Here is a 13,697-nt window from a genome sequence, read left to right on the forward strand (position 1 = left end):
ATTGCTTCCTACCCTTTATTGCAAGCTTCTTTTTGCTAATATACAGACCATGGTAGTTCCAGGAGGAAGGGTTAGGTTCTGTCTGAAAGTTTGCATGTCTGCAAAATGCCTTTATTTCATCTTTACTTTTAGTATTAATTTTTCTAGATCTAGAAAATACATTTGAAGTGTTTTTTATTTTTTTAAAAATCACTACCAGTCCTTATTTCCAAAGTTGCTGATAAAAAATCTGTTATAAATCAGATTCTTGACTTTTGTTTCCTCTGGTAACTTCTGGATCCTTCCTATATTTTTAAGGTTTTCTGAATGTTTTCTACACAATGACTGTGTGCAGAACCTGTTCTTTTAAAATGCCTATTTTAATTCATTACTACTATTCTTCTTCTTATTATTATTAGTGGTGTGGTATACGTGTATGCATGTGTATGCGTGTGTGTGTGTGTGTGTGTGTGTGTGTGTGTGAGAGAGAGAGAGAGAGAGAGAGAGAGAGAGAGAGAGAGAGAGAGAGAGAGAGAGAACAATGGTTTGCATGTGGAGGTCAGATGACGATTCTGTGGAATTGGTTCCCTCCTCCTCCTCCCCTTACAGCAGCTCCAGGGGTTAACACAGGTCATCAGGCTTTGAGGCAAGCACCTTTACACACTGACCATCTCGTAATCCCAAATGCTGCTGGCTGCTCCAAGCTCCCTCCTCCACCAGCACCCCTGTACCTGGAGCCCTCACCACACTGCCCTGTGTTTTGCCAATCCCTTTGGTTTCCCTAACTTGGCACCATCTCAGGGGTTCCTCAAGCCTCTGGCCCCTGGTCACTCCACTTCTCCATTCTAAGTGTGGCTAGAGACGTCTGTGCTTCTTTACAGTGGTTCTGTAAGTCTCCAAATTTGGAACGGCATAGGCATCCGGAGTCCGACATATCCAAAGCATCACATGGAAAAGCTTACCCTTCAGCTGAGCCTCCTAAGCAACACCAGGGCACAGGACTTGAAGAGGGCACTAGTATTATTTCATATGTTGCCTTAAAAGCCAATTTCTACTCTTCCCCTACCCGGCTCAGAATCAGAGGCAACCAGACTCCCTGACTTGCTTAATAACTGGCTTCTGGATAAGTTCAGCCAATTTGAATGCCAATGGGAGACGGGAACTGGGATGAGCGGAAGGCCAGGGCTGCCTGCTGGGGGGTGTCCCTAACAGCAGCTGTGGTTCTTCGCACAGGGCACCCTGCTCTAGCACCTGCAGGGCAGTGCTAGCTCTTGGTTCTTGGTGATACCACTGGTGTGTTTGAATAGCATCCCTTGAGGCTCCTTTGTCCAAAGCTTGGTCTCTAGCCTACATGCTATTTCAGGAAATGCTGGGGACTTTAGGAAGAAGTGGGTCACGGGGCGGGGCGGGGCGGGGCGGGGCGGGGCGGTCCTTGGGGACTTTATCTTGCCCTGGCCCGTGCCTCTCTCTCTGCTTGCTGGACACCATCATGAGTTAAGTAGCTATGCTCTCTTGTGTTCATCTGCTATGATGATCTGCCACACACCAGGCACAGAAACACAAACTTTTGAAGCCATGAGCTAAATAAAAATAAAACTTTCCTCCCCAAAGTTGACTTCCAGACACCATTACAGTAAAGGAGATTCCACTATGTCATGCTGTCACACTGTCACCCGGCCCCTACTGTCACTGATCCCCAGGATGACTTACTGATCATCCTTTGTATACTCATTTCCCTGTGTCAGATTCCTTCTGCTGCACGGCCTACGAGGTTTTGTTTGCTTGGCTGGACCAGATGTGGGGATAATTGGCAAGATAACACTATCCTTTCTTTGAGGAGTGGGAGCACCATGATGGCCTGACTCTCAGCTGAGTCCCCTCAGGATCAAGGACATCTTGAGTCACTTTATGGAGTAACATTATTTTTGTTTGTTTTTGCTTTATGTGTGTGTTTGTCTCTCTGTGTCTATGTGCACCACATGTATGCAGTGCTCCTGGAGGCCAGGAGAGGGCACCAGATCCCCTGAGCTGGAGTCACAGTAGTTGTGAGCTGACATGTGGTTGCTGGGAACTGAACTAGGAACCTCTTAACTGCTGGTCCAGCTCTCCAGTCCTGACATGAAATTCTTAGTAACTAAATTGGGAGAGCGTATTTAACTTTCATTTCACACACGCTACGCCAGTGCTGTCAGGGAAGCTCTCATGTCATTAAACTCCAGACTTAGGAAGCATGGTCCCAGAGGAAGGAGCTTTGTTACAGCAGAAAGTCAATGAAGAGCTTCCACACTTTAGTCAGACCTCACAGGCAGGTGGCCAATGGTTTATTTTTTAAAACACATTGTGTGATTGTGTGTGTGTGTGTGTGTGTGTGTGTGTGGTGCATGTGGGTGTGTGTGTATGTGTGTGCTGTGGGTGTAGTATGGTATGTGTGTGATATATGTATGTGTGTATGTTGTGTGTGTGTGTAGTGTATGGGGTGTGAGTGGGGGGTGTGTATATATGATATGTGTGTGGGGTGTGTTGTGTGTATGTGTGTGTGTAGTGTGTATATGTAGTGCATGTGGGGGTGTGTGTATGTGTGTGCTGTGGGTGTAGTATGGTATGTGTGTGATATATGTATGTGTGTGTGTAGTGTATGGGGTGTGAGTGGGGAGTGTGTATATATGGTATGTGTGTGGGGTGTGTTGTGTGTATGTGTGTAGTGATGGGGTATGTGTGTGTATGGTGTGTGTGTTGGGGGTGTGTGTATGTCACAGCGAGAAGATGGCAGTCAAAGAACATCACTTTCCCCTTCTGCCCTGAGTCCAGGATTCAACTCAGACATTAGACATGGCAGCAGCATCGTTACCTGCCGAGCCATGATGCCAGCCTCAATACACAGCAGTTCAAAGAGATCTGTTTCCTTTTTTATTCACCAATTCCCTTTTGAGAGAGAGTTGGTGATGTGGCACTGTGTCTTTAGAAAGATCTCACAGAACGTCGTCTTCTTTTTAAGACATGGTCTCTAAAAGGTAGAAATAAAATGCAAGCAAACAAGTCAGAACATGAGCCTGTTTGTCTTCCAAGAGGGAAAGAAAGGGCTTGACCAGTGGTGTGGAGGTCAGGAGCCTTGGAAGAGTTGAGGGGAGGGGAAATTGTAATCAGAATATATCATATGACAAAATCAATTTTCAACAAAAATAAGATAAAATAAAGACATGGCCTCATGCATCTCCAGGCTGGCTTTGTATTCACCACGTAGCCAAGATCACCTTGCACTTACGATCCTCCTGCCTCCACCTCCCAGTGTGGATATTACAGGTGTGCAACTCCATGCTCAGTCTGTGCAGTGCCAGGGGACGGAACCCGGCAGTCACATATGCTCGACAAGCTCTCTAGGACTGAGCTGCCTCCCCAGCCCAGCTCTACTTCCCATTTGAAAATGGAGCCCACTAGTGTCTCCTCAGCCTAGTCCACTGTCTGCATCACAGAAACCTTAATGAACCACCCAGAACAGAGCCCGGCTCCACAGCTCACAGTCAGAGAGAAACAGAGCCCGGCTCCACAGCTCACAGTCAGAGAGAAACAGCCCAGCTCCACAGCTCACAGTCACAGAGAAACAGAGCCCAGCTCCACAGCTCACAGTCACAGAGAAACAGAGCCCGGCTCCACAACTCACAGTCAGAGAGAAACAGAACCCGGCTCCACAGCTCACAGTCACAGAGAAACAGAGCCTGGCTCCACAGCTCACAGTCACAGAGAAACAGAGCCCGGCTCCACAGCTCACAGTCACAGAGAAACAGAGCCTGGCTCCACAGCTCACAGTCACAGAGAAACAGCCCGGCTCACAGCTCACAGTCACAGAGAAACAGAGCCCGGCTCCACAGCTCACAGTCACAGAGAAACAGAACCCGGCTCCACAGCTCACAGTCAGAGAGAAACAGAGCCCGGCTCCACAGCTCACAGTCAGAGAGAAACAGAGCCCGGCTCCACAGCTCACAGTCACAGAGAAACAGAGCCCGGCTCCACAGCTCACAGTCACAGAGAAACCGAGCCCAGCTCCACAGCTCACAGTCACAGAGAAACAGAGCCCAGCTCCACAGCTCACAGTCACAGAGAAACAGAGCCCGGCTCACAGCTCACAGTCACAGAGAAACAGAGCCCGGCTCCACAGCTCACAGTCACAGAGAAACAGAGCCCGGCTCACAGCTCACAGTCAGAGAGAAACAGCCCAGCTATACAGCTCACACTCACAGAGAAACAGAGCCCGGATCCACAGCTCACAGTCACAGAGAAACAGAGCCCGGCTCCACAGCTCACAGTCGTAACAAATGACAACGCACCACACAGCTGCAAATCTCACTGGTGTGACAACACCAGCTTCTACAAAGTCCTGAACGCGGGCTTTTGTGCCAAACACAAGTTTTGAACTGTAATACAAGGGCCATGTACTTACAAAAGAAGAGACGTCATGCTGGCATGACAAACACTGGTGCCTGAAGCAACGTGAGTATAATACAAGGGATGCTTCTCAAATCCCTTGCAGATCTGAGACCCACAGCTCGGAGCATCGGTGTATGTAATGTGAAATGGCACACTCAGTCTGCAGGCCCTTCTCAGCAGCTGGCCTGGGACAGGCATTCCCAGCCTCGTGGGGTTCTGGCCCTTACTTCCTCAAAGCCCAGGCACCAGAGATGCTGCCAGCCTGGACCCACTTCCCATGGAGAACCTCCTCTCTTCACTGGTACCTCGGTGTGGTTTCTGACCTCCCCAGGAGACCCAAGCAGGCTCTGAGCTGGACGAAGAACTCAATGGTTTCTCTGTTGAAAAGAGAAGCAGGTCTGTGCTTACTGATGGAGCTCTGCTTCGGTGAGTGCCTCTGTCCTCAACTCCCCGGTGGCCACAGCCAGCTCCGCCTTCAGATCTGCAATCTCCTTTTGCAAGCGGACAATCATCTGTGCAGGGAAAAGCGGGAGAGCACGTGTCCAGTTCTGGTCAACGCGACCGCGGTGGCAGCAAACATGTGGCTTTCAAAGTTATGAAGCATTGGTGAGCAAGGTGGTTCAATGGTTAGGGGACAGGCCTGACACACACACGTTCAACCCCTGGGGCCCAGACACACGCAGTGGAAGAAGAGAACTGACTCCTATATACTGTCCTCTGAACTCTACATGTGTATTAAGTGTGCAGACACGGGTGATTAATTGAAATTATTAACTGTTCTAGGATACGAAACTGGATAGAGAACAATCTAAAAGGCATTAGTGCCGCTAACATTAATGTCTGGTCTAAATAACTCTACAACTATTTTTTTTAAACAAATAAGACATTACAGATACAACTTGAGCCATCTCTCTGTGTCCCCCTTCTGTCCTTCCCGGGGTGTGCTATAATGAAGTTAGGAGTTACACAAACGCCCCCTCCACTATCATACACGTACTCCATGTGCACGCTCCTTAAGTAATTACACTGTCATTTACATGCCTTAAACCATGTGCAGATTCCATCACTGCATGTGATTGCACCTTGTTCTCTTTTTCTTTCTCGTGATTTCAGCTCATTTATCTTAGTTTATGCAGCTCTTCATCACGAATTTTCAAGGGCATATAATATTCCAATAAAGTACACCCAAATTTATGGGAGTTAAGGAGATGGCTCAGTCTTGCCTTGAGCTGTCTGTCTTGCACAAGGGCGTGAGTGATCCCAGAACCCAGGAGGAAATGGCAGGTGTGGTGGTGTGGCATGGGACCTCGTGCTGGGGCGGCAGGCGGGTCCCTGCAGTTTGGTGGCTGTCAGCTGGTCGAGGAGCTTCAGGCCAGTGAGAGACTGTGTCCCCCAAAGAAAGGCTTGTGTGTGTGCATGCGAGTGAGTGCGTGTGCCTGTGCCTGTGCGCCTGTGTCTGCGTGCGTGTGTCTGTGTGCGTGTGTGGTATGTTGCACGTGGTGGCTCGGCAGGTAAGAGTGCTTACAGCACAGATGTGAGGACCTGAGCGCCAATGTCATCACCCACTTAGAGCTCAGGCCCTGCACAGGGACGCCTGCCACACCAGGACTGAGTGCAGGGGTAGTGACCGAGGCTGAGCGGCCACCAGTCCTTATCAGGGGAGGGGACCCTCCCGCAAAGGCATACAGCAGGCACACACACACACACACACACACACACACACACACACACACACGGTGCTCCTAGAAACGGAAAAAGTGGCGGCAGGGAGGCAGGAGAGTTGACATTTACTTAGTTATTTAATTGGTTGGTTAGGTTTGGTAACTACAATTTTCAAGGATACAGCCTGCCAATGTTGTTTACCAAGTTCATATTATAACCACATGATCATTAATAGGGTACTTAATATTATGACCTGGTTGGACTTACTTCAGAAGTTAAAGATAAACTGTAATTTAAAAAAATATATGAAATGAGCACTGAAATTTTTAAAGAAATGGAAGGCTGCATGGAATGATAGCTTTAACAAGTCCAAGATGTCTTATTTCTTAAGAAGAAGAAACTTGGTATCCACTTAAGTAGTGGGTTCAGAGTTTTCTTTTGTACCTTTTTGTACATAGGAAAGCTGAATAAAGGGATTACGATAATTCATCACACGTACAGTTTAAAAGGGAAACACTGAACAATCTTATCATTAGTTGGTTCCCAGTACATATGCACCTATGTTAGATCAACTGCCTGGATCTCCAGCTCTTCCAGACTCTCCCGGCACTGCACTACACGCGCACACACACACACACACACACACACACACACACACACACCAAGTCTCTTTCTAAAACTAGTTCTTGATACTATCAAGAATTCATTGACACATTGTAAGAACTCAGTCAAGCTGAAGGTAGACAAACACCTTTAAGTTGGAGAGTGTCAATCAAAAAGTTACAGTAAACCTTTCTTTTAGCAATGAGAGGTAGAAAGAGTAAGTCAAGGATGTCTTTAAAATTCCACTGAAATTCTTGGCTAGGCCGCTGAGACAATGAAAGGAAGAAAACCATCTGCCCACACGTGCAGATCTTCTTGTTGTCGATACGGAACACCCAAGAGTATTTCAGGATAAATGGAACCAAAATTTAATAAGAAATTTATTTGGTCCATAATCCATTCATAAGTTTCCTTCCAATACACCAGAAACCAACCATTATAAAATGTAATTTTCCTTCCTTCTCTACTTAGAGTATCCACGAATCCTTTGTGCCTCCTGCTGTGTGATCTAAAAACACACCTGTCCTAGTTAGGATTAGTATTGCTGTGATAAAACACCATGACCAAAAACAAATTTTAAAAAAGGGTTGATTTTGGGTGGGAGAGATGGCTCAGAGGTTAAGAGCACGGGCTGCTCTTCCAGAGGTCCTGAGTTCAATTCCCAGCAACCACATGGCAGCTCACAACCATCTATGATGAGATCTGGTGCCTTCTTATAGCCTGTAGGCATACATGCAGACAGAACACTGCATACAAAATAAATAAATCTTAAAAAATAAAAAAAAAATAAATAAAAGGGTTAATTTCACTCACAGTTCCACATAACAGTTCATCATCAAAAGCCCTGAGGGCAGGAATTCAGGTAGGGTAGGGTCCTGGAGGCAGGAGCTGATGTAGAGGCCATGGAGGGGAGCTGCTTACTGGCTTGCTCCTCATGACTTTCTCAGCCTGCTTTCTTATAGAACCCAGGACCACCAGCCCAGGAATGGCATCACCCCCAGTGGGCTGCACCCCTCCCCTGCCATTAATCACGAATTAAGGAACTACCCTACAGGCTTGCCTACAGCCCAATCTTAAGATTTTCTTAATTGAGACAGTTTTTTAATTGAGGTTCCTTCCTCTCAAAGGACTTTAGCTTGTGTCCAGTTGACATAAAACTACCCAGCACAACACCCCAGTATTAGTGAAAAGGTGGGACATCTGTTTGGACCCATCCTTGAGAAATGGAGTCCCCAAACTAGCTAGGTTAACATCAGTTCTTCTCCCTCCCACCTCCTGTCCCTTTCCAATAAGTTTGTTTATTCTCTCCTTTTCTTGGGGATTGCTACTCAGGAGGCAGAGGCAGAGGCAGAGGCAGGTAGAGCTCTGTGAGTTCAAGGTCAGTCTAATCTAGGACACAGAGTGAGCCCTTATAGCAAATAAAACAGAACAAAACAAACAAACAAGCAAACATCCTTTAGATCAAGGGGTTGTGTGCATGTGAATTTCAAACCTATGTGAAGGAGGGGTAAGGCTTTCAAATTCTCAAGAGAACATTACTTGTGGGGCTGGAGAGCCGGTTCAGTGGGTGAGTCCTGCTCTTTCAGAGGACCCGAGTTCAGTTCCCAGGAACCAGGATAGATGGCTCACAACTGCCTATAATTCCAGTTCTAGGGGATCTGATGCCTTCTTCTGGCCTCCACAGACACCTGTACTCACTTGCACATACCTATCTACTTGTGCACATACACCCATGCACATACATACACACACACACACACACACACACACACACACACACACACACACAAATAAAATAAAAAAAATATTTTCAAAGTACCATCTGTTCTACTGAAGTCCAGGATATGAAAGATGGCCTCCATGGTGTCTCCATATCAGGAGAATAGATTCATTTTTTGGCTCCCTCTTTACTGGTTTTATGATAGTGAGGGAAGCAGACATCCCAGGTTCAATGCCCACACTCCAGAGGTCTAGGATTGTGACTCCATCCCAGGGTTAGCTCTGCCCACACTTGAGGACAGCTGCAGCCTCGTTCTAAAGATGCTTACAGAACTCTATAGGGGTGAGTTTCAGGCTCCCCTGAGCACATCAAAAAGACCCACAATCCCTCCAAATCACAAGAGCATTTCAGACACAGGCTCCAGGGACTTTGTTAAAATGCACAGGGCATCGTGCTTTACTTGTGGGCCTCCTTTGAAAACAGTGGGAAACCTTGCAGCCACCCAGAATAGAACTCTTTGACAAGAACTCAGTCATTCACTTTACCACCTCTCCTAAACTGAGACTGTGCCTGTGGATGTGCGTGGGGTGTACATGCCTGAGGAACCTCTGCCTCCCCGGCTGGGATGACAAGTGTGTGCATCCCACCCGCTTCCTCATGTGGGTTCCAGGGTCAAACTCAGGACCTCACGCTTGCCCAATGAGCACTCTGCCGACCGAGCCATCTCCGGGCTCTATGTTGTCTAGAGATTGATAAGCCCAAACTATCACCATGGCCACGCCTCCCACAGATTTCCTGTGGACTCAGAGGCATCTGGGGAGATCCTGGCCCATGTCCAGTCATCTCAGACTCTGCCCAGCTCATGTCCCTTCCATCACCACATTGCTCTGAAGTATTAGTGTTTGGTGATTCTGCATTAAAATCCAAGAGTCTGATCCAGATGGGGGCCCCTCAGCCATTGGTTCATAGTTCATGTGTTTCCATTCGTTTGGCTATTTGTCCCTGTGCTTTATCCAACCTTGGTTTCAACAATTCTCGCTCATATAAACCCTCCTCTTTCTCACTAATTAGACTCCTGGTGCTCCACTCAGGGCTGAGCCATGGATGTCTGCATCCAGATTCCCTCAGGGAAGGCTTTGCCCTGGAGGAGGTGGGAATAGGGGGTGTGCTGGGGGGAAGGGGAGGGGGCAGGAAGGGGAAGAACAAGGGAATCTGTGGCTGTTATGTAGAACTGAATGGTATTGTAAAATAAAATTAAATTAAATTTAAAAAAAAAAAAAAAAAAAGAGTCTTCAAGGAAATCCGAGCAAGTTAAAACTTGGGTGGCTTTTTTTAAACACTTCTTCACAACAGATTAATTTTATTATTTTAGAAATTATGCCTGTGTGCAGATGTGTGCACATGAGTGCAGGTACCCGAGGATGCCTGGGCATCATTTTCTGGAGCTGCAGTTCCAGGCGGTGGAACTTGACATGGGTGCTAGGAACTGAACTTGGGTCTTTGGCAACACCAGTGCATTTTCTTAACTGCTGAGCGAGCCCTCCTGCCTCCTAGGATGAATTTCTCATTGTCACTTGTATTTCAGACAGGTTTCACACTTTAAAATAATAAGCACCAGTGTGTGCTTTGGATGCCATTATTAGGGAGACTAGCAAGCCGCACTTGGCAGTTACCTGTCAGTCAGCACTAGGAAGAACCAAGGCAATTGCTTCAATTATCAGTTATTAGCTTTTTGCTCCCAATCTCTCTTTGCTTTAAATCTGTCACAGACCTACATCAAACACATGCTGATATCCTCTGCCTTCAGATCCTTCAAAGAAAAGTCTCCCTGACAACATTTAAAGAAAATAAAGAAATGCTTCCAATATCTTATATGCTTGTTTTCCATAAATTGTGAACTAATTTCTGTCTTCCAGATAATGGGACCTTTCTCATTCTGTACAACAATGCTTTGGGATGCAGGAAGGGCAGGGACAGCCGCAGTGATGCTCTTGGGATGCAGAGGGGGACAAGGACTGCCACAGTGATGCTCTTGGGATGCAGGAGGGGCAGGGACAGCCACGGTGATGCTCTTGGGATGCAGGGGGTACAAGGACTGCCACAGTGATGCTCTTGGGATGCAGGGGGGACAAGGACTGCCACAATGATGCTCTTGGGATGCAGGAGGGACAGGGACAGCCACAGTGATGCTCTTGGGATGCAGGAGGGACAGGGACAACCGACTACATTCCTAGGAGTGCAGTTCCTCTTGACTCTGCTTTTGCATTCTGTTCCCTTTCCTGGGACTCTGTGTGATGCTGGGGTCTGACCAGGGTGGGTGCAAGAAAGCTCCTGTTCACCCACTGATCTCCCAAGGCTGGCAGAGCAAGACAGATAGTCCATTATTCCTGCCCTTCCTCCCCCTCTGCCCTTCAGTGGAATGATGGCAGGTGGGGGAGGTGGGTGACAGAGTAGGAATTCAGATCACAACGGTGATCAGTGATCATATTTTGGTGAGATTTCACATTTTTAAACTCTGCATATTGCAAGGCTCACATCAGCTTATTTTTGAGAGAAATGAGAAAAGCTAAGTGATTCAAAAATATACAACCTTAATCATGGAATTTGACAAGTCTTGGAGATTTAGTCAGAGTTTTTGATGATGGCCTGAGTTGATCCATTTTTCCTTTGCAGAGAACTTACAAAACACAAAGGAAAAAATATATTCAAAGTGAGTGAATCATGTATCTGAGATTTCTTTGCATAAATAGTTGCTTTGATAAAGCAGGAGTTACTTTTATGAAACAAAAAACTGTTAATTTTTCCATGAATCAAACTATAGCTAACCTTTAGGAAACTCCAGAATATGTAACAGGATGCTTGTATAAAATATTTCTACTTAATAACTCTCTCTCTTTATGAGATGTGTGAAAAATGACTTAATATTCCATCTGAAAAGGGAAAGTGGTGTTTTGTGAAAGGCTAAGATCCGAATATAAATATAATTGTATTTTTCTCATTGTAGTTCTGAGGATTGAACCCAGGGTGAGTACTGTCCCACTGAGCCACTGCATGTCAACCTGTTGGGTGTGTCCACAGGATCGGCCATGCTGGGTCATGAAGCAGATCTCTTGAGCCTGACTATCGGGCTCTACTACCCACTCTCACTAAGACTCTGAGTAAGTTATTTCACACCCTTGTGCCTCAATTTCACTATCCATGGAGACAGCCGGAACAGCTCATTGTGAGGTCGCTTCGAATTACATAGTGAATCAGTGAATGCATACAGGTACTGAGGACCCTGCTTAGTACAGAGCCACGGCCCCACAACCAGTTTAATTTGTCATATATATTTATGTTAAGTATACAGATACATAGTTCTTTGAGCCTAATTAAAATTGTAAGTTTCTTCCTGGAGCTGGGATGCAGCTCAGAGCATACAGCACTTACGCAGCATGCACAAGACTCTGATTCTATCTCAGCACCAGGAAGACCAGGAGCGGCGGTGTATGCCTGTCATGCCAGTACTCAGATGGCAGGAGGGCCACAAGTTCAAGGTTATCTTCACCTGCAAACGAAGCTAAGGCCAGCCTAAGTGACAGAAGTCCCTGTCTCAGAAATCAAGTATTTGCTTACCAGTCTGGGGTCAATTTCTTCATTGAGGACGGCTTCGTTTTTGATGAGGGCCACTCGCTGAGCGAATCTGCAGGTAGAGATGGACTCCTAAGAAAAATCACAAAATAGCTTCTTAAAATATGATGGCATGGGAAGGCATTTCTCTCCAGATAAAACTCAATTTTCATTAATAAAAAAAGATACCTAAAGGGTAAGATGTCTGTAAAAACATACAATAAATAAATATGCCTCAAAATGAGGGAGTTTGGTCCTAAGATAATATTTTCTTTCTTTTTTTTAATGGGTTTGGCTTGGTAAAATGACAAATGCCAAAAATATAGGCAATCCTGGGGTCCCAAGAGGCAGCTGGTATGTATTTGACTCGGTTAAACCAAAATGTCACATGCAAGTCATAACCATAGCAGGTACCATGACCCACAGGCATGCAAGACCACAAAGTAAGTGTTTGTAATAAACCAAAGGAGAAGTTTTCACAGCATTCAATGACTTGGTGCTTCTTGGGATGCACCATGAATGACTTGTTTTCCTCTTTGGGGGAGTGTCTACATCCAAAATGTTAATCTGACTCTTACAAGACCCCAGCTGGCTCTGTAGCCACCCCGGGAAGCCCTGCGGCAGCGTCCATCCCCTGGGAAGGCACCCGGGTGCCACCACTGGAGAGAGTCCAGGACTAGATCTCAGGATGGCTCCAAGATAACCAGATCTTACCGGTCAGAGGAACTGAGCAAGAGCAGGGGAAGATTCCCTTTTCTCTATCATCAGGCCTTTGGAGATGGGCAAACATGGCCTCTTCAAGCCATTCATCTGAGAGGGGATGCCACATGGGTTGATGATAACACTGGCAAAGAAGGCCAAGCCACGGGCCCTGTGGTGTATTTACCTCTGAGGGTGTGCGTGAGCACCGCAGAAGAGGTGCAGACCCACCTGGGCCCCTCAACTCCACCTCACCACCCAGTGACAGGGAGAAGTACCGCGTACATCAATGTTCCTCTTCTCTAGAGAGAGCGTGGCGATCATAGTGGTCATGCAGTTGCCCCCCAGACTGTCTCTGAGCACGCTTGTCATCATGGAGTTCCTGTAAGGGATGTGTGTGCGGTGCTTTTCCGAAAGGGCGATGATGACCTGCGGGAAGGTGGGCAGATGATGGTGTTAGCCGGGCAGGAAAGGCACACCGACAACGGACTTTTCAATAATGTGAATACAAAGGAGACAATCACTGAACACAGGAGACACCAAGACTTAGGCACAGAACAGTCATTTTAACAAGAGCTTTCAATGTACAAATGACAGAAATGGGGCTGGAGAAGTGGCCCAGTGGTTAGAGCACTTGCTACTGCTCCAGAGGGCCGAGTTGGATTCCTCGCACCCACACTGAGTGACTCACAACTGCCTGTGACTCCCGTTCCAGGGATTCTAAAACCCTCTCCTGGCCTCCCGGCACCTGCAGGAAGAGTGAGCCTCATGGCTGCTGCTGAATCATCAATTAAGCATCTCACTATCCTCCCAACTTTGAACCTCTTTCATAAGATACATTAATATTCATTGCCGTTCTAGGGAACATTAATGTGGGTAACATAAGAATATGCTTCTAAAGCTGCCTGGTGATATTAGTGAACTCACTTTCAGTTGCAAGTTACAGAAAATGTAAGTCACACTGGTCTCAGTCAGGAGGAATGGAAACAGGAAAGCTCTTTGC

At 46.7% G+C, this 13,697-nt stretch overlaps 1 protein-coding gene across 1 annotated transcript in view; it reads right to left on the reverse strand.

The window, feature by feature from the left end:
- Positions 1 to 13,697, reverse strand: part of Kif6 (kinesin family member 6) — a 317,253-nt gene that overhangs the window by 194,307 nt on the left and 109,249 nt on the right. The window contains exons 8-10 of the mRNA XM_028882504.2: positions 12,980 to 13,123; positions 12,002 to 12,088; positions 4,810 to 4,913 (exon numbers count right to left, since the gene is read on the reverse strand). Of these exons, the coding sequence (XP_028738337.1) occupies positions 4,810 to 4,913; positions 12,002 to 12,088; positions 12,980 to 13,123 (335 nt within the window). The remainder of the gene's footprint in view (positions 1 to 4,809; positions 4,914 to 12,001; positions 12,089 to 12,979; positions 13,124 to 13,697) is intronic.

The sequence above is a fragment of the Peromyscus leucopus genome, chromosome 16_21 (genome assembly GCF_004664715.2).
Source record: "Peromyscus leucopus breed LL Stock chromosome 16_21, UCI_PerLeu_2.1, whole genome shotgun sequence".
NCBI lineage: Eukaryota > Metazoa > Chordata > Mammalia > Rodentia > Cricetidae > Peromyscus > Peromyscus leucopus.